A 27,716-nucleotide genomic window follows, 5' to 3' on the forward strand; every position below is an offset into this window, starting at 1 on the left:
AATTGGTTTGGTGATAGGAGGCAGAGGGTGGTAGTGGAGGGCTGTTTTTCAGATTGGAGGCCGGTGACCAGTGGTGTGCTGCAGGGGTCAGTGCTGGGCCCTCTGTTGTTTGTCATACATATTAATGACTTGGATGTGAATGTAGGGGGCATGATTAGTAAGTTTGCAGATGACACCAAAATTGGTGGTATAGTGGACAGTGAAGGTTGTCTAAGGTTAAAACAGGATATAGATAAACTGGGAAAGTGGGCAAGGGATTGGCAAATGGAATTTAATGCAGACAAGTGTGAAGTGATGCATTTTGGAAAGTTAAACCAGGGCAGAACATATACAGTGAATGGCAGGGCCCTGGGGAGTGTTGTTGAGCAGAGACACCTTGGGGTGCAAGTACATAGTTCCGTGAAAGTGGCAAAACAGGTAGACAGGGTGGTGAAGGCGGCGTATGGCATGCTTGCCTTCATCGACCGAGGCATTGAGTACAAGAGTTGGGACGTCATGTTACAGTTGTACATAACATTGGTTAGGCCGCATTGAGAGTACTGTGTGCAGTTCTGGTCGCCGAACTACAGGAAAGATGCGATTAAGCTAGAGAGGGTGCAGAAAAGATTCACAAGGATGTTGCCTGGTTTGGAGGGCTTGAGTTATAAAGAGAGATTGGATAGACTGGGTCTATTTTCCCTGGAGCGAAGGAGGCTGAGAGGGCACATGATAGAGGTATATAAAATTATGAGAAGCATAGATAGGGTAGATAGCCAGAGTCTGTTTCCCATGGTAGGGGTGACTAAAACTAGAGGGCATAGATTTAAGGTGAGAGGGAGGAGGTTTAAAGGGGATCAAAGAGGTAAACTTTTCACACAAAGAATAGTGGGTATCTGGTATGAGCTGCTGGAGGTGGTGGGGGAGGCAGGAACAGTAGCAACATTTAAGAGGCATCCGGACAGATACTTGAATGAGCAAGGCATAGAGGGATATGGAACTAATGCAGGCAGGTGGGATTAGTATAGATAGGCATTATGGTCGGCATGGACTCGGTGGGCCAAAGGGCCTGGTTCTATGCTTTACGACTCTGACTCTAGGATGAGAGACTTTGAGGGGAACTCACAGGTGGCGTTCCCACATGCCTGCTGCCCTTGTACTTCTAGGTGGCAGTGGTCACAGGTTGTAAAGTGAAAAGGAAACATTTGCAGGGTTAAGGGAAAAGAGGGGGGAAATGGCACAAATTAGTTAGCTCTTACCAAGAGCAGAGACACAAATGGGACAAGCAGTCTTCTGTGCTGTATGCTGATTGTTAGAGGGGCTTTACTAAAATGTTACCAGAGCTGTTTGCAGCTGATCAAAATGCTTTCAATGTATAATACTGCTATAATATAGCATTAGCATAAAATATCAAAGCAGGATTATAATGCTAGCTACTAGAATTTAGATTTTCTTGTAATTTTTCATTATTTCACTACTTTTCTATCACCAACAAACTAGATAATCAAGATAATTTACTTCTCCCATTTCCTCCCAGTTATTTAACTCAAAGGCGAATCTAGTTAGGGCGGGACAGGTCTGTGAAGATTTTACCTTTCACTGAGGATTATAAGTCTTTAGAATTCTCCAGTGCAGAGGACTGTGGGTACTCCATCGAGTACATTCAATAGGTTTTTAGGCACTAAGGGAATCAAGGGATATGGGGTTGAGGTAGAACATAAGCCGCGATCTTACTGAATAGTGGAGCAGTCTCGAGGAGCCGTATGGCCTACTCCTGCTTAGGTTTTTCCAAGATAAAGTGCTACTTTATCATGAGACATGCATCACAAATCAGCAAAACTGAGGGAAGCCAAGTGAGAAGAACTAAAGCCAACATCTGCCCCTAGGTACAATGACCAGAAACTTGTGTTCTACAGCAATCAGTATTTTACCAATTTTAAACGAAAGTCTAATAGGCTGAATCCAAAAGTGTAATCAGTACCTCCATGGTGTAGTTGGTATGTTTGTTATCAAAGATGAGGGCCTCCTGGATGAGCTGGTGATCCTGCTCCAATTTCTCAATGTTTGGTTTGTAATTGATGATGCTGTTCTCGTACTGCTTCAGTTGATTTAGCTGGTCTTCCAGTGTGCCGTGCATTTCAATAGAAATCCGGCCAATTTCCTAATTACAACAAAACAAAAATTAGACCTGTGCCTAACATAACTGTTGCATCAACTCGATCATCTCCTGTTTTCCCCAGATTCACCTTGCATTCAGTTCTCCCAGTTGAAAGGGTCTGGACAGTTTTGCTATGGAATTGCACATAACTGCTGATATTGAATATTTTTAGGTAGCAAGTTAGGTAATCTTCGTTTGACTGATCCTATTATCAATTCTGACACTTGCTAATCCTTTTGGAGCCTTAATAACCAAAGATGTCAAATTAGTGATCATGTCTACTCAATTGCCTCAGTCATGGAACAATGGATCTAATTTCTCTTGAACTATACAATCTTCCTCAGCTCTATTTTAATTGTTCATCTATCTTTGCAGGGCTATGGGGAAAGAACAAGGAACTGGGACTAAAAGGATAGCTCAAAGAGCTGACAGGCACAATGGGCCAAGTGGCCTCCTTCAGTACTGAATGATTCCATGAACATTTCTTTCATGCTCCTTCAAGGTTCCAAGTATGCTGTCCACTTTTCCCCAGGTTGAAGTCACATATCACATTATAAAGCCAACTAACCATTTCATCTCTTCTCTCAACTACATGAAATCTTACATTTTACACCATGACCCTACAAATAGAGGTCTCATTTCATGCCTCCTCCACCACACCCCGCCCCCCCAAAAAAATCTGAATGTAGCTTTCCTATCCTTTGCACTTCACCAATACCATAATTAATTTTCAAATTAGGGAGGCTCACTGAATAATTGCGTTATGTTCTGGGAAAGTCTGACCCAGAACTACAAATGACTGCAAAACAAAACCTTAAAAAAGTTGGATTCAAAAAGGAATAGTAGAACTAAATTTGTTGTTTAATTACAAGCAATTAGACTGTATAGAAAATGCAGAATAGGCACACACTCAAATCTGCAGCTTTAAGGGGAAAAAAGCTTCTCCAACAGTTTCTGATAAAGGCAGTTAAGGAGCTGATCGCAGGTTCAATCCCACTGGTACCAAATTAGTTGCAATTAAAATGGCAGCAGCATTGATGCTTACAATTGGTTCATCACCCAGACTGGAGAGGGGGAAATTCAGCTTCCCCATTTATAATTGTTACTTAGCACCATTAGTGCATGTGTGGATGTTGGCAGAGGATAGGATTCAGCTTAATTATGATTCCCTAATTTGAAACACCCCATGGAAACATACAACAGCAAGGAAGCTCCTTCAGGAGAGCAAAGGAACTTAAAAACAAAACGAAGGAGGTAATATCATTGCATAGTGCCATCTCAAATACCTTTACTATAGTTGGAGCAGGTACCAAGTTTAATGGCATGGTTTTTGGGGGAAGGATGAATAATTGTGTGAATATGGGTGATACTGCATCACTCATCTTGACAATGAAGTGACTTGCTAGGCTATTTTAAAAGGCACTAAAAATAGAAATAAACCATAGTGGGTACTGGATTTCCATGCTGCCCAGACCAGGTACAAGCGGCAGGGTCCTTTCATCGATTAATGAATTTGTTTTTTTCCAGAACTTCCATAATAATTTTTCTAGCTGTGGCCAATAAAATTTACCAGATGTATTGAATTTCACAACATGCCACATTGAAATTTGACCTCAACCTCTGGGTTACACTAACATACCTTTGTATTGCGACTGGCCAATTTATCAGCTGGAATTATTAGAAGCAGCAAATGCATTGATCAAGCTTCCCTAGAACTGCCAAACTGTATAAAATTCAGAGCCAATTATATAGTGGCAATAGCTGGAGAACGATCCACTGATTGGAGCCTGGCAGCAGAACAATGATTTTTCAGGAAAAAAAAAAGAGACTCAAAGCCAATTGAGTATACCAAAAGAATTTGCCAACCTGCATCTTAGTCTGAATCCAGGGTCCAACAACATTAGCCTTGTTTGCAAACTGCTCACGCAGGTGTTCATTGGACTGTTGCTTGTTAAATTCCACTTGCAAGGCCTGGTCTCGTGCTGGCACCAACTGCTGAACCTGTAAACAAGGACAACAAATAAGTTTCATAATCGCAATTTTTATTCAACAGCATTACGCACAATTTGTTTGTCCAGTTCCCATTTCTTTTTCCTCACTCTTTAGGACTGTGCACCAAGTAAATTGACTTGTCAAGCTGAAACTTGTTCCCATGCCATTGCAACTTCTGAGATGTGTAGTAAATGCCACCCTCTCAGATCTCAACATAGGAAAGTCAATGATCAAGCCAGCAAAGCTCATTGCTAATAAAATTTCCCCGCAGCATCCTATTTTATTTTGAGCAATTCCTATGTCACTGCTCTAGTAACTTATTTGGTAGGCTAATTCAAATACCACGAGCCAAACTGACACTAACTCTGAACCATTGTCTCCTTTCAGAGAAAGCTTTGTTGCACGCAAAGTCAACGCTACCTTATTGTAATTGTGCAGCTGCAATCAGAAACTTGTTGTGTGGGAACACAGGCAGTGAGGGAGAAAACAAACAGCAAGGCAAGCTACAACTTTCCATTTCTGTGGTACTGTATTCTATCAACTACCCCAGTTTCATTTTCAATTAGATGCCCTTCTTGCCATCTTTGGTTGCTATGTCCATATACCTGTGCACCATAAAATAACATTTCCTATACAATGTAGTCAGATGTGCACCAACCCTAACCCAGCACATCATAATGTGAAGGAAAGCACAGGAGACGGTGTACAAGTGATTACACTTGTACAAGCTATTTCATGTACGGTTGGCCTTTAGCAGTCTTACCTTATTCCATTTATCATTAATACTCTGTGAAGTAATGGATGTGTATGGATTTACACCAGACAGTTTGATATTATAGGACTGGGCAATTTTCATCATTTCATTGTGGATGCCCAGAATGGCCTCTCGCTCTTTGTCAGCATCTGGCAATGTTGCTTTGAATTGTTCATGTGCAGCAATGAGGCCCTGCAGAAAGAAAACATTGATTAGTACACACAAGCAGCTTCAACCCCCCACCCCCCGTCACACACACACACACATAGACAGAAAGGGGTCATTCAGCCAGTCATGTCCATGCCAGCACACTGGAAGAGCAACTCACCTCGACCCACTCCTCTGCCTTTTCACTGTAGCGCTGCTTCAATAATTATCCAATTCCCTTTTGAAGGCCTCGATTTGAATTTGCCTCCACCACACTCAGGCAGTGCATTCCACATCCTAACCATTGGCTGCATAAAAAAGTTTTTCATGCTACCACTGCTTCTTTTGCCAATCGCCTTAAATCAGTGTCCTCTGGTTCTCGACCTTTCAATGAGAAGTTTCTCCCCATCTACTCTGTCCAGACCCCTCATGATTTTGAGAACTTCTATCAAATCGCAATCTTCTCTTCTCAGGAGAACAGCCCAGGCTTTTCCAATCTATTCACGTAACTAAAAAGTTTCTCACCTCTGGAACCATGCTCGTGAATTTTTCTGCACCCTCTCTAATGCCTTCACATTCTTCCTAAAGTGCAATGCCCAGAATTGGGCAATACTCCAGCTAAAGCTGAACCAGTGTTTTATCATAACTTCCTTGATCTTGTACCTTAGTCCCTTATTTATAAAACCCAGGATCCCATATGCTTTATTAGCCGCTTTCTCAACCTGTCCTGTCACCTTCAATGATTCATGCCCATATACAGCCAGGTCCCTCTGCTCCTGCATCCCCTTTAAAATTGTACCCTTTATTTTATATTGCTTTACCTCATTCCTCCTACCAAAATGCATCATTTCACTTTGCTACATTAAATTTCAATTGCCACTTGTCTGCCCATTCCACCAGCCTGTCCAGGTCCTTGAAGTTGATCACCATCCTCCTCACAGTTCCCAAGACTTCCATGTTTTGTATTGCCCACAAATTTTGAAATTGTGCCTTGTGCAAAGTCTAGGTCATTAATATAGAACTAGAAAAGCAGTGGCCCATCAACCTCTGGGAAACCCCACTATATATCTTCCTGCAGTCTAAAAAACTACTGTTCATCACTACTGTTTCCCATAAGTCACTCAGCCACTGTATCCATGCTGCCACTGTCCCTTTATTTCCATGGGATTTAACTTCGCTGGCAAGCCTGTTATGTGGCACTTTTATCAAATGCCATTTGGAAGTCCATGTACACATCAACTGGACTACCCTCACCAACTCTCATTACCTCACCAAAAAAACTCAAGTTAGTTAAATATGATTTGCCCTTAAATCAGTGTTGACCTTCCTTGATCAATCCAAATTTGTCCAAGTGACTGTTCATTTGGGAGAAAATCATCTCTTAAAAGCTTTCCCAAGGTTAAACTGACCAGTCTGTAGTTGCTGGACTTCCCGTCACATCCTTTTTTGAACAAAAGTGCAACATTTGCCATTCTCCAGTCCTGTGGCTCCTGCATCTAAGGTGGATTGGAAGATTATGGCCAGTGCATCTGCATTTACAGCTTTTCTTCCCTCAGAATCCTTGGATGAATTTCATCCAGCCCTGGCAACTTATTGACTTTTAAGCACAGCCGTCCTATCCAATATCTCAACTATCACTTCTTTCATTAAGACTTGGGCAGCATCATCTTCCTTGGTAGAAATATATTATAATAAAATATGTCTGTGTTCCATACATAGCTCTCAGTTTGTACCTGGATCTCCTCAGTGGTATGGACAATAAACATGTCCTGCAGGTCTTCCATAGCTCCCTCCATCCAGTTGTTGAAAGGTGCAGCTCTTTTGGCATATTCCAAATATAACTGATCAATTGTTTCCTGCAGTTTTTCAGTCCTCTGTTAAAACAGCATTTATAAAAGTACTTTTTTTTTTAAAAATACTTAGGAAGCAGCAGCCACCAAATGCTTGACAAAGTAACATGGAGACTTGGAAAAAAGATATGATTCAAGTACATCTCTGCACCCATAAGCACTGGAACGAAGGGCAACAAACTGGCTGTTCGTGGGGACAGAATACAAAATCTGAAACTGGAGATGTGTGTGTTCTGTAGTAACAGCACCAAATCATAGAACTAACTGGCCATACAGGCCCAGATAATTATACAATTAAGTGAACCAAGTTTAAAATAATAGAGTTCTTAATTTTACGACAGTTTTGCTTCTTTGTTTTGTTGCTCACAGTTGTAGCTACTGATGAAGTTTTCTTTTAAGACACTAGCAATGTTTAACAACTGACACTATATTCAAATAGTTAGGATTTGAGTATTGCTGAAAACAGACATGTTGTCAAGCAGTAGCAACACTTGGTGTTCACCACTAACAGGGTGCTACCATCAAGCCAAAAAGACATCCTGCCTATCACACAAATGAGTAATGGGATATAAATTTCAATGCCAGTGTGATGCTAGGTATATAGGCCATACGTCCCAAAGACTGGCGGATCGTATCAATTTGCCCCTTCCGCTGTTCACAACGGGCAAGGTACAGACGGTACCCAACCAGCCCGCGCTTGCAAAACTCAAAACACAGCGTCCAACATTTGATGCGATTCCGCGACCAGACAACATTTGCTAAATAATCCTCACTGTGCTAAGAATTACGCTGACCACCAAATTAAGATGATCAGTCAGGCTCGCAGTGTGGCGTAATTGCACGTTCTGGAAGCTACATATATTAACACACAGGGTACTGTTCTTTGCAGACAGAAAAAACATGTACAAACATTGCGTCTGTTTCAACTAAATAAAATAAATTACATTCATTCCTCAGGGCAATGCTTTGACCAATCTGCCTGGTTTAAATTTCAAACAAAGCTTGGCAGTTAACTGTCAGTCACCATAAACTGGTGCATTTCCCCTGGCAACACCTCTACCAATCAGTTCACTTGCCAACCAATCAGCACTCTCTTCTCACTTAGTATAAAGTTGTTTTTCCTTGCATTGGCATTCTTGCGGATTGTCGTAACGAGCGCAAGACGAAAAGCTTCAACATGTTCAGCAATACTCAAGTTCTGTACTACCAAACGAATACTTAGGATTTATTATTTTTAACATCTACAACCACTAATTTATTTCCAAACAACTATTCATGGTCTGAAGGCATCCTCCTTGTACAAGGCAGGTTAATGTGCTATAGAAGACACTTTGACTTGTCCAGTTATCACGTTCAGGTCCACTCAATTATACTTCGAGAGTTTAATGAATTTCAGGTGTCAAAGATTGTCTTGGTTATAAACATGCCCATCACAACTGAATTAACGATAGGGAGCCAAGTTGGAGACCAGGAAGGAGGCAGATTTGAAATAAAAACAGAAAGTGCTGGAAATACTCAGCAGGTCTGGCAGCATCTGTGGACAGCGCAGCAGAATTAACATTTCAAGTCAGTGACCTTTCATCAGAACTGGCAAAGGTTAGAAACGTAATGGGTTTTAAGCAAATAAAGCAGGGGTGGGCGAAAGAGAACAAAAGGGAAGGTGTTGATAGGACAGAGGATCAGACAGATTAACTGACAAGGAGGTCATGGGGCAAAGGCAGAATGTGCTAATGGTGTAGTGAAAGAGCAGAGAGGGCGTTAAATGAAATAATGAATAGCCTTAGCCAAAAACAAACATGAAAAAGTGGGCAGACACATGGCAAAAAAAAAAAATGAAAAACTAAAATAAAGCAAAAATAAAAAGTGGCCAGTCATGCTCTGAAATTACTGAACTCAATGTTCAGCCCGGTAGGCTGTCGTGTGCCTAAATTGGTAAATGAGGTACTGTTCCTAGAGCTTGAATTGATATTCACTGGAACACTGCAGCACGCCCAGGACAGAGATGTGGGCACAAGTGCAGGGTGGCTTGTTGAAAAGGCAAGCGACAAGATGCATGGGGTCATGCTTTCAGACTGAGCGGAGGTTTTACGCAAAGTGGTCACCCAATCTGCAATTGGTCTCCCCAGTGTAGAGGAGACTGCATTGTGCGCAGCAAATGCAGTATACTAAATTGAAAAACGTACAAGTAAATTGCTGCTTCACCTGAAAGGAGTGTTTGCGGCCTTGGATAGTGAGGAGAGGGGATGCAGACTTGAACCTACTCTCTTCAGTTACACAATCTCCACTGGATTAGTGGTACAGGTGTGCAACTGACCTCAGTAGCCCAGAGGCAGGAAAGAGAGCAGCAGGGGGGCGGGGGGGGGAGGTGGGGTTAGTCGGAGTTTCCACTCCTGATTTCAATTTCAATGCCTCTTAACGGACTCTGTTCGAGCTGCCAACTCCATCTCTCCCTAGCAACAGCAAGAGGCTGCACCAGACCATTTGCAACCTTGGTGCCATGTTTGAGCCAGAGATGAGCTCCCAACCACAAAACTGCATCATTAAGACTGCCTACTTCTGCCCCTAACTCAGCTCATCTGCTGCTGAAACCCTCATCCATACCTGTGTTATCGCTAAACTTGACAATTCCAACACACTCCTGGCCAACCACACACAGTCTACCCTCCATAATCTTGGTCATACAAAATCCTGCTGCCCGTGACCTTACTGGCACCAATTCCCATTCAAGCACCACCCAGCCTCGCCCCACTGCCCAGCACCACCCTGATATGAAAATTCTCAAGTTTGTTTTCAAAGCCATCAATGGCCTGACTCCAGCGTCACAGCCGTCATAACTGTGCTCATTTAAGCCTGGCCTCTACAGCATCCCCGATTTTAACTGCTGCACCATTGGCGGCTGTGCCTTCAGCCGCCTCGGTCCCAGGAACTGGAATTCCCCACCCCCAAATGCCTCTCCGCCTCTGGCTACTTCTTTGGCCTCCTGGTCTCGAGAGACAATGGGTAAGCGCCTGGAGGTGGTCAGTGGTTTGTGAATCAGCACCTGGAGTGGCTATAAAGGCCAATTCTAGAGTGACAGACTCTTCCACAGGTGCTGCAGATAAAATTGGTTGTCGGGGCTGTTACACAGCTGGCTCTCTCCTTGCACTTGTCTTTTTTCCTGCCAGCTGCTAAGTCTCTTCGACTCGCCACACTTTAGCCCCGCCTTTACGGCTGCCCACCAGCTCTGGCGACCACTGGCAACTGACTCCCACGACTTGTGATCAAGGTCACAGGATTTCATGTCGCGTTTGCAGACGTCTTTAAAGCGGAGACATGGACGGCCGGTGGGTCTGGTACCAGTGATGAGCTCGCTGTACAATGTGTCCCTGGGGATCCTGCCATCTTCCACGCGGCTCACATGGCCAAGCCATCTCAGGTGCCGCTAGCTTAGTAGGGTGTATAAGCTGGGGATGTTGGCCGCCTCGAGGACTTGCGTTGGAGATACGGTCCTGCCACCCGATGCCAAGGATTCTCCGGAGGCAGCGAAGATGGAAGGAGTTGAGACGTCGCTGTTGGCCCTTGTCCAGGCCTCGCTGCCATAGAGCAAGGTACTGAGGACACAGGCTTGATACACTTGGACTTTTGTGTTCTGTGTCAGTGCGCCATTTTCCCCACACTCTCTTGGCGAGTCTCAACTTAACAGAGGAAGCCTTTCCCATGCGCTTGTTGAATTCTGCATAGAGAGACAGGTTACTGGCGATAGTTGAGCCTAGGTGGATGAACTCTTGAACCACTTCCAGAGTGTGGTCGCCGATATTGATAGATGGGGCATTTCTGACGTCCTGTCCAATGATGTTCGTTTTCTTGAGGCTGATGGTTAGGCCAAATTCATTGCAGGCAGCCGCAAACCTGTCGATGAGTCGCGGCAGACACTCTTCAGTGTGAGATGTTAATGCAGCATAGTCAGCAAAGAGGAGCTCCCTGATGAGGACTTTCCGTACTTTGGTCTTCGCTTTTAGACGGGCAAGGTTGAACAACCTGCCACCTGATCTTGCGTGGAGGAAAATTCCTTCTTCTGAAGACTTGAACGCGCGAGAGCAGCAGGGAGAAGATCCCAAACAGTGTAGGTGCGAGAACACAGCCCTGTTTCACACCACTCAGGATAGGAAAGGGGTCTGATGAGGCACCGCTACGCTGAATTGTGTCTTTCATATAGTCATGGAATGAGGTGATGATACTTAGTAGCTTTGGTGGGCATCCAATCTTTTCTAATAGTCTGAAGAGACCATGTCTGCTGACGAGGTCAAAGGCTTTGGTGAGTTCAATGAAAGCAACGTAGAGGGGCATCTGTTGTTCACGGCATTTCTCCTGTAGCTGGCGAAGGGAGAACAGCATGTCAATGGTGGATCTCTCTGCTCGAAAGCCACACTGTGCCTCAGGATAGACACGCTCAGCCAGCTTCTGGAGCCTGTTTAAAGCGACACGAGCGAAGACTTTCCCCACTATGCTGAGCAGGGAGATTCCACGGTAGTTGTTGCAGTCACAGCGGTCACCCTTGTTTTTATAGAGGGTGATGATATTGGCATCGCGCATGTCCTGTGGTACTGCTCCCTCGTCCCAGCACAGGCAAAGCAGTTCATGTAGTGCTGAGAGTATAGCAGGCTTGGCACTCTTGATTATTTCAGGGGTAATGCTGTCCTTCCCAGGGGCTTTTCCACTGGCTAGAGAATCAATGGCATCACTGAGTTCCGATTTTGTTGGCTGTACGCCCAGCTCATCCATGACTGGCAAAGACAGGGCTGCATTGGGGGCGGTCAGTGACACTTTCCCTGTAGTGTTCCACCCAGCGGTCCATTTGCTTGCGTTGGTCAGTGATTATGTCCCGATTTAGATTTGAGGGGGGCGATCTTCTTGATCGTTGGCCCAAAAGCTCTCTTAATGCCATCATACATTCCTGATATTTCCTGTGTCAGAGGCCAGCTGAATATGACTGCATAGGTGTTGCCAGTAGTCATTTGCGCAGCGCTTCTGGCAGCTTCAAGTGCTACGGATGTTAACTCGCTGGGGGCTTTCTTGTAGTTCAGCAGTGCAATGCGCTTAGTGGCTATGACAGGTTCCAGCTCTTCAATGAGAGAGTGAAGCCAGTCTGCATTCCGCTTCACACGATTGCCATAGGTGGTCATTGCTGAGTCATAGATTGTGTCTCTGATGTGGGCCCACATGGTAGCTGCATCCCGTGGGAGTGTTTTTTCAAGTGAATTTAGAAACTTATGCAACAGCTGTGGATGAGAATTTCTGCTAGTGTTGATGTGCGGGTGGCCCTTCTGCTTGGAGTGATGCAGCTTCTTTGGTTTGAGGCTAACCTTGCTGCACACCAGGGAGTGGTCGGTGTCACAGTCCGCACTGTGGAAGCTGCGCGTGATTTGAACGCTGTTTAAAGAGGCTCGCCTTGTGACGATGAGGTCCAGCTGGTGCCAACGACGTGATCTTGGGTGCCTCCAAGAAACCTGGTGACAGGGTTTAGTGTGAAAGAATGAGTTGGTGATGCAGAGGTTATGATAGGTACACAACTCAAGCAGTCTCTGTCCATTCTCATTCATCCTTCCAATGTCATAGCGCCCAAGGCAGGAGGGCCATGAGTCATGGTCGGCCCCAACCCTGGCATTGAAGTCCCCCAGCAGGAACAGGTGTTCGGTTTTGGGGATGCTACTAATGATATTATGGAGTTCCTCATAGAACTGGTCTTTAGCTTCAGGTGGGGAGCAGAGTATTGGAGCATAGATGCTGAGTAGGTGTACTGGACCAGAGACGAAGAACAGTCGGATGGACAGTATGCGTTCTGAGCCATTTGAGGGTGGCTCCATCATGCTGAGCAAGGAGTTTCTGATGGCGAAGCACACTCCATGCTGTCTTGGTTCTTCAGGATCCCTCCCGTTAGAACAAAGAACAAGGTGTAGTCTTGCTCTCTTAGAGATCCGCTCGCAGGGAGGCGTGTCTCCTGAAGTGCTGCAATGTCCACATGGAGTCCACTGAGCTCGTTGATGATGATGGCGGTCTTCCGAGAATTGTTGATTTGTGTAAAGTCTGCCGAGAGGCCAGGACACACAGCTCTGACGTTCCAGCTTGCAAAACGAAGGGTTGGTATCTTCTTTCCTTTTTTGGTTGTGCTGTTTGGTGCGGTGTTACAGTCCACTTGTCGGGCAATGACCCTGAGCTCCAAGCACTTATTGAAGCATGTGGACTGTGGCGGGACAGAACTTTACTGACCGGGGGCTGCCCAGTTTGAGGCAGGCGGTAGCTGTCCAGTGAGATGCGATGACCTCTCCCACCGACAATGGCAACCCGTGGCGCCCAATCTCTATGCCAATTGAGCTGGACTTATAACCCGTAACTGCTGCCTTCCGTGTTAGTTTGGTCGCTGTGAGGTGACTATGGAGTGACCTCTCCATGGCGCATGCCTGGGCGGATGTATGGAGTTTGAGAGTTGCCCAAGCGTGAAAACCCCCCTCTCGGCCTTCCTGGTGGGGTCCAAAGGAGTGCAGAGCACGACGTTTGGCACCAGTATGGCTGCAAGAACTGCCGGAAACATGTCAAAGGTGACACATGACCGCCTTCGGGGTTCCGCTCCGGATTTTCTGTTAGGGATTACTCCCTTAGCCTTGGTCTCTCCCGAGACGCCCACAAGGCAGTGGGGGTTGTTGGGGCCCCTACATAGGGGTAGGTGGATGCCGGTGGGAGGTGGTGGGGGGGGAGGGGGTGCAAGGAGGAGTGTGGTGGGAAGGGGTAGAGGGAAGGGGGTGCAGGGGGTAGGGCTGAGGGGTGCAGGGGAAGGGGGAATCACCTTGTGGCTCAGTGTCAAAGTTTGCTTTATAGCACCACTGCTTAGCGCCTTGGGATGTTTGACTATGGTAAAGTACTTATATGAACACAAGTTATTATTGTTCAAACTGCATAAGCGGATCTGAAATGAAAACAGGGTTGGGCACAGTTACATATACACACACGAAAGGAGAGAGAAATGCGCACTGCACATTAAGAGTACAGCCTTCAGGAAGGGAGAGGGTGGAGGAGAGAGAGAGATGGAAAGAACTCTTAAAAAGCAAGTGTTTCATGTATTTGCATATATAATTGGCTAAAGATACAAATTTTTCTACACCCAAAGGCTGAATATTGGCAAGCTGATTCCCAAACAAATATTTTCCAATCAATTTAAAGTTACCATTGTGCAGATCAGCGGGCACTAAGATTTGATTGTCATTGAAGATATGCCCAACACATCACAAATTCTCAGATATAAAATCCATTGGTTCAGGTCTCACCTCTAGGGCATCCCTCCTGCTCTGTGTCAAAGAGCCCAGGGTATCCCAATGGTCGCAGATAGTCTGGCAGCGGGCATTTACATTGGGAGAGTCATAATAATCCAGATCACTGAAATCAGAGATGAAAAGTAATGTTTTAACAAAGTTTATGCTGATAGCAGCCTAAAACCAAGACAGTTCTCTTCACACAAGTTTGCATTAATAATCTGATTTGATGGTAACATATGAGCAATAAGGGAGGCATTCACCATCCTTTTTCCTACTTATTACAGCATACTAATTGTTTGTGAATTTATCAGACGGCAGAGATATCCAAACTCAATGGCAGTTACAAAAACTGTCCTTTAACATTGAATGGGTGCATGGTTGGTGCAAACAATCACATTATTGTACGTACTTGAGCTCTTGTGCGATGGCAGCGATCTGCTCTACTCTGTCTTGGTGTGCTGCCAGATCACTCTCAAATGCTTCATGTTTCTTCAGCAAGGCTTTGATGTCAGCCAGTGTGGCTGTTTCATAGTCCTTCTGCGTCAACATTGCTTCTTTATCTGAAGAGAGATGAGGCAAGGGTTTAACCTGAGATTTTCACCCAGGAATCAAGGGATGACACGGTTCTTAATTGCCTATTCATTTCATTGAAAGTGAGAAGTTAAAACCTACTGTTTAAAAGACATACCATGGTAATAGTCATTTTTCCACATGCAACAAGTTATTCCAAAACTTTTTCTCAATTGAATTGGTCAATCCACCTGATCATCTCTGAGCAAGTACAGTAATACTAGACAACTTTGTTTAGAGCTACAAAGTCTACTGTCATTGTGTATTAGTAATGTTACCGTTCATCTACTGTTTGCACCAAATTTCAGTAAATTTCTAATGGTAGGCCTGTGAAATTTTTGTATTTCAGTACAACGTCTGCTCTGCAATTACCTGCCAGAGCTTTGAGACACCTTAGTGGGTGGGCACAGCCTCTTAAGATAAAGGGAGGTCGAATATGCATTCCAAATTGCACATGCTGTCCCTAAGCACTGGTAAACTGCCCTTGAAGTCCAGGATATTCAATCTTTTTATTTTATTTGCTATTTTTTCCTGTTTGGTTAGCAAACATTGTTGCTTCAGTGCTGATAATTAAAACCGGATCATTGCTGGAGCAACTTGGCATTAAAGTGGGTTAACACAAATTATGAGTTTAACACTTAAATGTGCTTAATGACAATAAAGACAGAGGACTCACCTAACAATATTCACAATGATTTTTTCATATTAACATGATACAACATATCTAGACAACATAACTAACGCACATTTCATACGGGCCAAGTACCAGCTCAACAGCATGGCTAAACTACAAAAATTGCCATATTTTGGGAAGAGGAGAGAAACCGTCAACTTCCACAACCAGTCAACCTGGAGCACTGCACAATGCAACTGTCTAAAATAATGGGAAACAATTAAATAGCAATGACACAGGCCAGTGATGTACATTTACATTTCATTTTTTCCCCCAGTCAAGTGATTTTTGTCTAGGCACTGAAAACAAATTAGATGCTAACTTGAATATTTCAACTTCTGGACAACTGCAGCAGAACAGCAAATAAAAATGTTGCAGGAATTGGATCTCAATGTCGTGAAATATTTTGCTGCGATATCAAAATTCCACAGGACCACTGTACTGATTCAAAATGTTAAAATAAATTTTCTTGCTGAATGATTCAACCTGAACAAGTCAAGATTCACAAAAAAATGTACGATAATAGTTCAGAAAAAAATACTTTTACTCCTGCTCAAGAAATCAAAGTACAAATTAAACTCACCATGTTTTGTCAGAAGTGATACTATAGGTGAAAATTTGTCATTTTATATCCAATCGCAAAGTCAGGCAGTCATTTACGGCACAGGAGGCCGCCATTTAGTCCATCAAGTCAATGCCAGCTCTCCAGAGCAATCCAGTCAGTCCCACTCCCCTGCTCAATCCCCATAGCTTTTCACATCCCTCCTGTACTGCTTGCTCAAAACCTTCAATGTGTCCCCTAGTCCTTGGTACCATTAGTTACTGGGAACAGTTTTGCCTGGTCTAACTTATCTAAGACTATCATAATCTTGTACACTTGTATTAAATCTCTTTAGAACAAAAAGGAGGTCGAGGGAACCACCCCAGCTTTTCCTAACCTTGTAACTAAAATCCCCCTTCCCTGGAACTATTCTGGTAAATCTACTCTGCACCCTCTCAAGGACCCTCACATCCTTTAAAAAGTGAGAGACGACCAGAACTGGACACACTACTCCAGTTAGGGCCTAACCAGAGCTTTATAAAAGGTTCAGTATAGCTTTTCTGCTTTTGTACTCAATGCCTCTATTTATGAAGCCCAAGACCCCATATGCTTTACTAACCACTTTCTCAATATGGCCTGCCACTTTCAAAGACCAATGCACATACATCCCAGGTCCCTCTGTACTTCCACACTCTTTAGAACTATGCAATTAGGTATATATTGCCTCTCCCTATTCCTTCCGGCAAAATGCATCACCTCACACTTGTCATCTGCCACCTGTCTGTCCATTCTGCTAGGCTAGGCTATTCTGTCCTGTTGCAGGCAATTCATATCCTCACTAAAGTACTGACGGAGCAATGGAGGCAACTCAACTATAACTCGAGTTATTTCATACATTTCAATTGCATACAAGTAGAAAATGCTGGAAGGGCTCATAGTTCCAACTATAAAAGAGAAGCACAAGATGGATATTTCAGGAAAGCGACTTTCTCCAGAAGTGCTCTGATGAAAGGTCTACAGCCAAAATCCTTTCCTGTCTTTTCTCTTTACAGATGTTAATAGGTTACATATTCAACATTTTTTGCTTTATTTCATTTCCAGCACTCCCATTTTGTCAACCAAAATATTCTATTTTAAAAATCATTTTCGCTTCTCCCTCCCTAAAAGCAACAGCTTCAGTCTACACTAATTTTGCAACAAAAAGCTGAAAAAGGAGCTCCAAGTATTTAAACAAAGTGCTGACTTTTTGAAGATTTGAAGAGGGTGTATTTGAGAGAAGACAACAGACCTGCCCTGGAGTGTGAACCAATGTGAGGAAACTCAATTAACAGTCAGAATCAAAGCACCTCAAAAGTTAATGACATCTGTTAATTCAATTTTATCTGGCAACTAGCTTGGACGAATTACTCAGCCAATATCAACATGCTGCATTTTAAACAAAAAAAAATCAACTGATTTTCCAGAAGAGGCCATTGAGGAAGGGCACTCAGCCCATGGACTTTCAAACCCATCAAGTTTGTATTGAACAATGCTTGAAGTTGCTTGATGGCTAGAAATGAAATTCAACCAGAAGCTGAACAAGGATCCGATCTATCATGTCTCTTTCAGATACCGTAACCAGCTATGCATTTCCAACAGTTAGCTATTTAACAACTTGCATTTACACAGCACATTGGAATGTCTTTACATTCAAGGCACTTCAGATATCCATCAGGAAACTAAACACCAAGCCAAGAAAAGCAAAATTAGGAATGACAACCAAAAGCTTGGTCGAAGAGATCGGTTTTGAAAATGTTTCGAAAAGTGGAGGGGTGGAAAGGCAATGGAACCTGAAGTTTCCAGACTGCAGGACTGAGGCAGTCCTATAGTGGGATAAAAGCGGAGTAATTGAGTGGTCAACATATATGGTTTGAAGAGATTGTAGGGATTGGGTATGGCAAAGGCAAGAAAGGATTTAGTGAGTACAAGGATTTTGAATTTAATGCTGGGGGACAAGAAGCCAGCATAGGACAGCAAAAACCAGAGACAGGATAAGTGGAGCAGGGATTTGGACAAGTTGGCATTCTGGAGCACAAAAGGATGGAAAGCTGTATGAGTGTATTAGGAGTAGTCCAGCTCAGAGGTGGAAACAGTTGTACAAGAGTTTCAGTAGCAGAGGAACTGAAATAAGGCCTAATGCAGGCAATGTTACCAGGGTGGAAGGAAGCATTTTTGATGGAGAAATGAAATTCAACTAAAAGCCAATGCTGAACATGGACCCGACCTGTGGCTTTCAGATACTAAGTTCAAGGTCACAAAGAACACCAAAACTGTGTTGATATAATGCTTGCAGTATTTACATTTTAATCATCTCTTACTAAAACACCAGGGACATTTGTCACATGAGCTAATAGGACGCCAATGGCAATTAATGTAAAGCTATAAAATAGTTTTTTTTCATAGGATATGGGCATCACTGGCAGAGCAGTCATTTATAGGCTGACTAACAAGTGGCAAAAATCTAAGTCATGACAGCCACTGAGTTTGCAGTCACTAGCCTGAAACATTTACACAAGCCTGCCAATTTTTTTTTAAAATTTATTCATTCATTCATAGGATGTGGGCGTCGCTGGCTAAGCCAGCATTTATCGCCCATCCACAATTGCCCTCGAGAAGGTGGTGGTGAGCTGCCTTCTTGGACCGCTGCAGTCCGTGTGGGGTAGGTACATCCAGTGCAGTTCGGAAGGGAGTTCCAGGATTTTGAACCAGTGACAGTGAAGTAACAGCGAGACAGTTCCAAGTCAGGATGGTGTGTGGCTCGGAGGGGAATTTGCAGGTGATGGTGTTCCCATGCACCTGCTGCCCTTGTCCTTCCAAGTGGTAGAGGTCACAGGTTTGGAAGGTGCTGGCAAGGAGCTTTGGTGCGTTGCTGCAGTGCATCTTGTAGATGGTACACACTGCTGCCACTGTGGATCTACCAAGCAATAGATGCTGCAACAACTTACTGTCACCTCAGGCTCAAGCATTTTGAAATAATTCGAAGTGAATTGCTAATATGCAATTTGCAGACAAGTTAAAACCTTGTAAATTAGTTACCACTTGTGCGCACATCAGTATTTTATTTTCCTCTAGCAGAGAAATGCAGCATTAGTCAATGTTCCTTGGATTCCTTTACTCTGCCTGTTATTTATCATACAAACTTATCAATTTTTATTTGGGATGATCCTCAGTTATGCAGATTCTCCTGTTTGCCGAACTGCAGTCAAGGTTGTTCTGTAATGTCAGGAATCAGCACACCGTTAATTACAGTATTTATTTTTCCGCTGCTAATAGCAGCTGTTGACCAAAAGACAGCTTGATTATGGTGCCTTATGCTAATCCTATTGACAGGAAGCAAGAATTGAGCTCCAAGTTAAGTTTTATTGAGGATGCTTGGCGAGCTTAGTCATAACAAAACGATCAGCGACCTGCCAGGCAATAAAGAAATCCACAGGTTGGACTGTCAACTCCATTTTTTGCCAGGCTATAGCCAAGTAATTTTTGATTGATGCATTCACACAGTACAGCCCTTAGACTAGTTGAAAATATTCTGGTTATTTTGAAGATAAGCTAATGTGTCCACTAATTATCCACTTGAGCACAGCAGTACTGCAGATTTACCCAATCAGGGATTTTCAAAGACAGCAAAATTAAAAGCTCGTGTAATACAGACACAAGCCAGGAACAGTATCAATCTTTCATTATGCTTTTGTGAAGCTGATTGGGAGGTTTTCCCATATTAAAGATGCTATTAAAAAGTCAAGTTGTTGCTATTATTAATAGAAGGATGAGGATCACTCAATTTCCTATGCTGTAAAATGATCCTACACAAACAAGACTGAATTAATTTGTGATCACCAGGATCTTATTTTTTTCCCCTGGGCTTGATCTTCATTGTCCATAATTTTCCAGCAGCATCAGGTGCTCTTAGATCTAAACTAGTACTCCACAAATTGTTTAGAATGTTTTACTACATTTCTATCACAGAACTAACCATTAATTCTACACCTGTATATAATTTCATTTTAAACTGTAAGCAACATATTAGGTCATTACCTTTGGTCCAATCTTCATGAATGGTGGCTTTCTGTCTGAATTTTTCTGCCAAATGGTCAAGTCTTTCCAGCCTCCTTATCTCATTCAACAGCCACTCCTCATAGCCCTTCTCAGCCTGCTCTAGGCCTTGCCATGCATTATTAATATCCTACAATACAACCAAGAAATTACATTACTCCACAGAAACCAACTGGGAATTAGCAACTTTCAGAACTGCTTAAAGCCAGGGTTTTAACCTCCAAGTAAAAGCATATGATCACAAATATATATGCACATATAATTCAAATTAGATAATTTCTTTCAGAAATGAGACACAGTAAATGAATAATCTGGGACATGATTTGGCAAATGCAGCAGGCTTGGGAGAACAGGTGACTATGGATCAATAGCTCCTAAAGTTTTCCACCACTGGGGTTTTCTTTGCCTCATTTCTGGGTCTGCTGCAAACTAAGATTGACTGCCATGATTCATCAACAACTCCATTATTGCTTTATCACGCGACTATTAGGATAGCAGAGGCGAGCGAGGTGGACCTTGGTCTTTGTGTCTAGCAATTCCTATGTAATTTGCATTTATAAAACTCCTTTGCATACCTCATGTCCTAAAACATTTCACAGAATTAATTACTTGATGTAGTTGGTGGTGTGTAGATAAAGACATTCCATGCTTATCAAAGATACCACAAACAAAAGGAGATAAACAACTAGTTTATTTCTAGTGGTGTTGTCTAAATGAGGAATGTTGTGGCTAGGATACCAGTAGACATTTTACTTTTACTGCAGTGGGAATCTTTTAATTTCCATTGAAACTGGCAGATAGGGGTCTCTATTTAATACCTCATTTAAATAGAGATGAATATATTAAAGGTATATAGTTTATTGGACCAGAAAGTGCTGATACCAGAAAACCTGCAGTGGATTTGGGGCATGAGGGGGTGGTGGAGGGATCTGAGCAGGAAATTGATGAATAAATTAAAAGGCATAGAGTAGTTCAGTGATTTGTAAATTTCAAAAATATCTCTTAATTCAGCGTCATGTCAAATACCCCGCCCACCCAATTTAATGTTTTGACAGCCCTCGTTTATTTTTGGAAGTATTTCTGCATGAAGATAATGTTAACCACAATTCATTCTTAAAAAGTTCCAGCTTGTCAACCAGTCAGAATGGCAAAACAGTCATGCTGTCAGGTTCACATAAAACTCCCATAACCAACACCAGAGTTTGGATTCCTTTTTCCAAAATATATATAATGTTCTCTCCATAGCAGTAAAAAGCAGTATTGAAGAGTACTCAATAGAAAACTATCCAAATAATGACACCAGTGCGTTCCAAGTATACGTTAGGGTATCAAGCAACAGTTACCTCACCAGCTTTTATAACCGACATTTAAAATGGAATATAAACATGGTTTAAAATCCAAAAATGGAACTAGACTTCATTATGGCACTTTTTTGGCACAAACAAAACCAAAAAGTCCAAAATTATTTTGGCACAATTGTATGTTCATTACTGCATATGGGGCAATAGCATTTACTTGAACAGCATGAAAACTAATGGTGTTAATTCTTTTCACTGCAGCACACTCACTTGGTAAATGCATGGCCTAGTAAGGTATTGCCCTATACCAATTTAGTTTATTTATTTAGAGATACAGCACTGAAACAGGCCCTTCAGCCCACAGAGTCTGTGCCGACCATCAACCACCCATTTATACTAATCCTACACTAATCCCATATCCCTACCGCATCCCCACCTTCCCTATATTCCCCTACCACCTACCTATACTAGGGGCAATTTATAATGGCCAATTTACCTATCAACCTGCAAGTCTTTGGCTGTGGGAGGAAACCGGAGCACCCGGCAAAAACCCACACGGTTCACAGGGAGAACTTGCAAACTCCACACAGGCAGTACCCAGAATTGAACCCAGGTCGCTGGAGCTGTGAGGCGGAGCGCTGTAGTTCACAGATTCAATTGCTGGACAATGCCAATTTAACTAATCTCAGCCAAGGAGCTGGTGAGGGTGCTTTAACTAACTGAAAAAGACCACTTCACAAATGAAGAATAACCATATGAGTAGGGTATCAGAATACAACTAGAACCTGCAGAATTGCACCCAGCATGTCTTTGGCAGTGATGATTGGGAAAAATAGGACTTGCATTTATATAGCGCTTTTCACAACAGCAAACATCTCAGTGCTTTACAACAAATGAAATACTTCTGAAGTGTAATCACAAAAAAAAAATGTGGCACCTAATTCGCACACAGCAAGCTTCCACAACCAACGTGATAATGACTAGATAAATCTGTGATGTTGATGGAGGGATAAAATTTGGCCAGGGCACCAGGGTTATCTGCCTTGCTCTTCTTGGAAATAGAGCCATAGAATCATTTACATCTATCTGAGCAAGCAGATAGGGCCTCTGTTTAATAGTTCATCCAAAGGACGGCACTTGATAGTACTGCACTGGAGTGTCAGCCTCAATCTTCGTGCTCAAGCCCTGAAGTCAGACTTGAACACAGAACATTGCGAACTCAGGCAAGGGTGCTACCAACTGAGCCACAGTCGACATGGGACACAAAAAGCATAATTACTACAGTGTGGGGAAGGAGGGAAATGAGAAGAGAGGAGCCAAGAGGTGTTGAGCTTATTAAATTAGAAATAGAAACAGTCATTTTTTGATTTCAACAGAATCCTGAATGTGACATTGGATCAAAAGTAGCGTGAAATTCTTCTTACCGAGACCATTTTCCCTTCAGAAGGCATGAATGCTGGCCGGTTGCTGAGCCGGAGTTTGGTCTGCAAAGTGTTGAAGTTGATCTCAAGCTGGCACTTCTCCTGTACTTTCGGAGGTTTGTGAACACGGCGGTAATCACGGAAGTCTTCCAGTTTTTGCTGCATGGCTTGCATTGTTTTCTCAGGCTCTCTGTTCTCAAGCCAGGGTTTGGTTTGGCGAATCCACTCTAGCAACTGAGAACAAAAGCACAAGTAAAGAAAATGGAGATTATACAACAAATCCAAAGTTAAAAACTCACAATGTAGCATTAAAGTGAAGAATTCTGTTCTTGAAAAGTTATGCGCACATTGTCATGTTTTAGTATAACTTCTCTGGCATTACTAGCCATAATGCTTAAAGTGCAAACCCCTATTTTTGTTATTTTTAAACACTAATGCCTGCTATCCAGTTCTCCCACCAGTGTTGTTGTGGTGCAATCACTCCCCCATCCATGTCCACCTAATTTGTCCCATTAAGAGAAAACAGCTGAATGACCCTTTCCACTTGCACCAATAGCAGCCCTTTATTTTAATGGATGACTGGTTCCATGATCAGAAAACCTAGTCCAGTTCCTTGGATTAGCCATGAGCAAGGCCATGGGAGGTTCACTAACACTATTTAGAAAATAAAACCTGCATTTGTCAAAATGGATTGATAAAAATGCAAATTACAGCTGGGATATTGGCTCTAATCTTCAGTCATTTAACTTTGCACATGCAAATACGAATTATTTTCATCCCTCCTGAGCAAATAAGGGTGCTGGTAGAGTATCTCATTTAGCAGAAGAAAAATAGAATCTTCAAAATACAGAACCGACTGTCAGGATCTCAAATGTTTCTAGCATTTTTTGCTTATTAAATTTCTAGAATTCAAAGTATTAAAATTAAAATGTACAGTATAAACTTTCTCCACATAAAAAGTACCGGAGGAAGCACTTGCACAAGAATTTCTCCTCAGATCTTGAATGATATTGTTAGAAAGGGCTGCAAATCAATGTCAGCAAATCTATATTCTGGCCTCAGAATAATTAAAAGTATTACAGAATGGGACCAAGGTTTCCAGAATGAGTTCATACAGCTGAATTTCATTTCCCTATAATTAGTAAATTATTAGGCTTTATTGTATTCAAATATTAATACAGGACAAGAGTTCTGCATAAGTTTCTATCTCCTTCCCAATCAGTATGTTTAAGCAGAAACATCTTAAATAAACCTGCAATTCAAACAGTTTGATTATAATCAGTCTGTCTTTTTTTCTTCCATTTTAACAGTGATTTAATTGAAGGTATTGAAAGAAAAAGACTGAGGAAGGTATTGAAAGAAAAAGACTGAGGAAGGTATTGAAAGAAAAAGACTGAGGAAGGTATTGAAAGAAAAAGACTGAGGAAGCTAAACATTAGTAAAGCACTACACATTCAAAAATGACTCCTCAGTCTTTTTTAATTCATTTCCCATACAATATTGGGGTAATTAAATCTAAATGATAAGCACGGTTAAGGATCAGCTAAAATGGAACAAAAAGACTACTAAAGTTAGAGCCAAAAAGCACAAGGAACAGGCCATTTGGCCCAATTGGTCCAAGTGCCACACAAGCCTCCTCCCAAAGGCAAGTCTTTGTAGCTGTTTAATTTGGTTCATCCTTAAAAAGAGTCTCGATAGGACATCAATCCAAAAATTGTAATCTAGAAACTTAAGTTGAGTTGCTGCCAAGAAATTGAAGACAGTTATTTCTGATTGCTTTTTGGATTAAAAAGTTAAAATTGACAAGCAAGTTCTAAAATGCATTTAGCCATTGAAAAATGCATTCCTGCAGATGATGCTCAAGTCAGGAAATTATTTTATAGCACAGCACACAAGTGTGAAATACATACATCACTGGCCAGCTTTTCATAATCTTCCATCAGATGTTCATTTTCTTGGTTTACTGCCAGGACTTTGCAGATCCTATTGGCTGCTGTCTCAGCCTGTCAAACAGATGCATGGTTACAACTCGAGCATCCACAGATCAGCTCAAATAAAAATATGAAAATAAAAGTTCAAATTTGAGAAATTAGAAGAAAAAAAGGAAGTCATGCAGAACTTAATCAGACTTGTGGAAGCAGCTACCAGGATGTATTAAAGTGTATCTTTTCATTCAGTACTGTTCAATTCCAAGACTAAAATGACGCACAATAAAATTTTGAATCAAGCCACTTGCAGGTTTTAAGTACAAAAGCTACTGTTGAGCATGAACTAACTTAGAGAATCCATTAACAGATTACACTGCACAACTTAAGCCACACTGCTCACTGAAGCAGACGTATGAATGGGTTCAGGTGGCATACTGTCAAGTGATTTGGAACAGAGGTGGTAGTAGATAGGGTTGAGATTCATCAAAAGGAACTGAATTTTAGCCCTAATGGCTTTTTCTCCATCTAAAAGTGCATGGGACATAAAAGCTGGTAATCAATATTTGTAGACCGAATCCCTAAAGTAGGAACAGTAGCAAAGGAGAAGTAGGCCATTTAGCCCAAGTCTGTGCTGCCATGCAATGAGATCACAGCTAATCTGCAACCTAAATCCATACACCTGCCGTTGCCCCATATCCCTTAATACCTTTTATTAACGTATCAATTGCAGATTTAAAATTAATTGATCTCCACAAACAGCAATTGATGCTAGTAAAGTTCCAAACTTCTACCACCCTATGCATAAAGTGTTTGCTAATTTCACTCTGAAAAGGTCTGGTTCTAAGTTTTAGATTATGTGCCTAGTCCTAAACACTCTAACCAATGTCTTGGAAATGCCACACAGTAGAGCTATTTCCAACTAATTTGTGCAAAAGGATAGCACAAGTTAAAGTAGAATACTTCAGAAATTCAGGCAAAAAAAATGCCCATTTATATTCTATTATTTTACCATGGGTAATACTGGACATAAATTAATTTACAAACCCATCAGCACTGCACAGGAAGCTTGCATAATATTGAATGCAAAGAAATTGTTAAAAATAAAAGGAAGCTTGCATAGCACACTTTTGCATTCCTACAAGTACACTTGCATTAAGGATTCTGCAACCCAAAGCGCCAGGAACATCACTCTACCCTACTCGCAGAATTACATACTGTATTGATTGTCAACTACACTCTGTTGCACTATGATGCAGCAAATGGGCGGCACAGTGGCGCACTGGTTAGCACCGGTTAGGTTCGGTTCTGGGTACTGCCTGCACGGAGTTTGCAAGTTCTCCTTGTGACCGTGTGGGTTTCCGTCGGGTGCTCCAGTTTCCTCGCACAGCCGAAGACTTGCAGGTTGATAGGTAAAGTGGCCATTGTAAATTGCCCCTAGTGTAGGTAGGTGGTAGGAGAATTGAGGGAAGGTGGGGATGTGGGAGGGAATACGGGATTAATGTAGGATTAGTATAAATGGGTGGTTGTTGGTCAGCACAGAATCGGTGGGCCGAAGGGCCTGTTTCAGTGCTGTATCACTATGGCTACTTCCATAGGCTGAATTTTTTTTTTTAAAAAAGGGGCGGTCATAGAATTATGGTTCACAATAGCCAGAAGTAGTAATGGCAACAATCACAGCAGGACCCTCAAAGACTAAGTGATCTAGAGGGAAAACAGGAATGGAGGTGATGGGGGAAGCTCCAAAAAGCTAAAGGGTCACTATGCAGCAATGGCCAGGAGAAATGAAAATACAGTTGCAGAAAAGGAAAGGCTGCTGTACCTGTTACACAGCAAAAACACAGGAAGAGTAAAAGCAGATGAGAGTTGGTCATAAGTGATGGAAACGAAGGGTCTACACAGAAAAAGACAGCAATGGATAACAGGTGAGAACAGGTTCACAAAAGATTTCATATTTTATTAAAGGAATGAAATTAAGGAATACAGGTTTGTTTTACATGTTCAATAGTATCTTTGGCACAGGTGTTACTTAAAAACTTTCACATACCTGCACACCAAGTTAAAATGACTTCTTGGAGATGGTCTTGTCTTATTTTGTTGTGCACCAAAATGAATTGGTACAAAACCAAGTTTTTAAGCTTGCTCTAAAATTCTGACAATTCAACACCTATCTTTCTACTTGTTCGGAATGAGTTACCAAAATGCTTAGTTAGTAGAAATTGACTGATCAGAGGCTAGCAAACGATAACGCCACATATGCCAGACCAACCCACACTAATGCTGAAATTCTGTCCATATACTGCATGAACTACAGTTTATACCAACAATCTCTAAATGATAAAGGATTTTACCATCTAAAAATGTTGCATACTGGGGAAATTGTGAATTTCAGTCTGGAAAAAAAAAAATCAAAGGATGCATCCCAAAAGTACAATCCAGGGCAGAAGTTTCAAGTCTTCACTGGATAATAAAACGTTATTCTGCAACATGTTGTACTGATTTATTATTGAAAGGTTTTATGGAAGGAGGTTGAAGTATGGAAAATTGTACAAATTACATAGAATAGAAACAGAACCATGGAAAGTTTAACACACAAAGAGGCCACTTGGCCCATCGTGTCTGTGCCGGCCGAAAAATGATCCACCTATTCCAATCCCAGCTTCCATAATTTGGTCCATAGCCCTGCAGATTACAGTACTTGAGCTGCATATCCATACTCTTTTTGAAGAAGTTGAGGGTTTCTGCCTCAACTACCCTTTCAGGCAGTGAGTTCCAGATCCCCACGACCCTTTGGGTGAAAACGTTTTTCCTCATCTCCCCCCTCATTTTTCTACTTTAAATCGATGTCCCCTAGTCACTGACCTCTCTTAAGGTGAATAAGCCCTTCACCTCCACTTTATCCAGGCCGCTCACAATTTTGTACATTTCAATAAGATCTCCCCTCAGTCTTCTCTGTTCCAAGGGAGAACAACCCTAGCCTATCCAATCTTTCCTCAGCTATTCATATATATTTCATACATAGAAGTCATTCTT

General features: G+C 42.3%; 1 protein-coding gene across 3 annotated transcripts in view; it reads right to left on the reverse strand.

The window, feature by feature from the left end:
* LOC137352994 (alpha-actinin-1-like) overlaps positions 1-27,716 on the reverse strand; it is a 155,676-nt gene that overhangs the window by 41,318 nt on the left and 86,642 nt on the right. For all 3 annotated transcript variants that reach the window (XM_068018864.1, XM_068018863.1, XM_068018865.1), the window contains exons 9-17: positions 24,669-24,761; positions 22,762-22,992; positions 20,022-20,169; positions 14,573-14,723; positions 14,176-14,284; positions 6,761-6,901; positions 4,890-5,072; positions 4,001-4,135; positions 1,958-2,137 (exon numbers count right to left, since the gene is read on the reverse strand). In XM_068018864.1, coding sequence (XP_067874965.1) covers positions 1,958-2,137; positions 4,001-4,135; positions 4,890-5,072; positions 6,761-6,901; positions 14,176-14,284; positions 14,573-14,723; positions 20,022-20,169; positions 22,762-22,992; positions 24,669-24,761 — 1,371 coding nt within the window. The remainder of the gene's footprint in view (positions 1-1,957; positions 2,138-4,000; positions 4,136-4,889; positions 5,073-6,760; positions 6,902-14,175; positions 14,285-14,572; positions 14,724-20,021; positions 20,170-22,761; positions 22,993-24,668; positions 24,762-27,716) is intronic.

Source organism: Heterodontus francisci, chromosome 40, assembly GCF_036365525.1.
Source record: "Heterodontus francisci isolate sHetFra1 chromosome 40, sHetFra1.hap1, whole genome shotgun sequence".
Lineage (NCBI taxonomy): Eukaryota > Metazoa > Chordata > Chondrichthyes > Heterodontiformes > Heterodontidae > Heterodontus > Heterodontus francisci.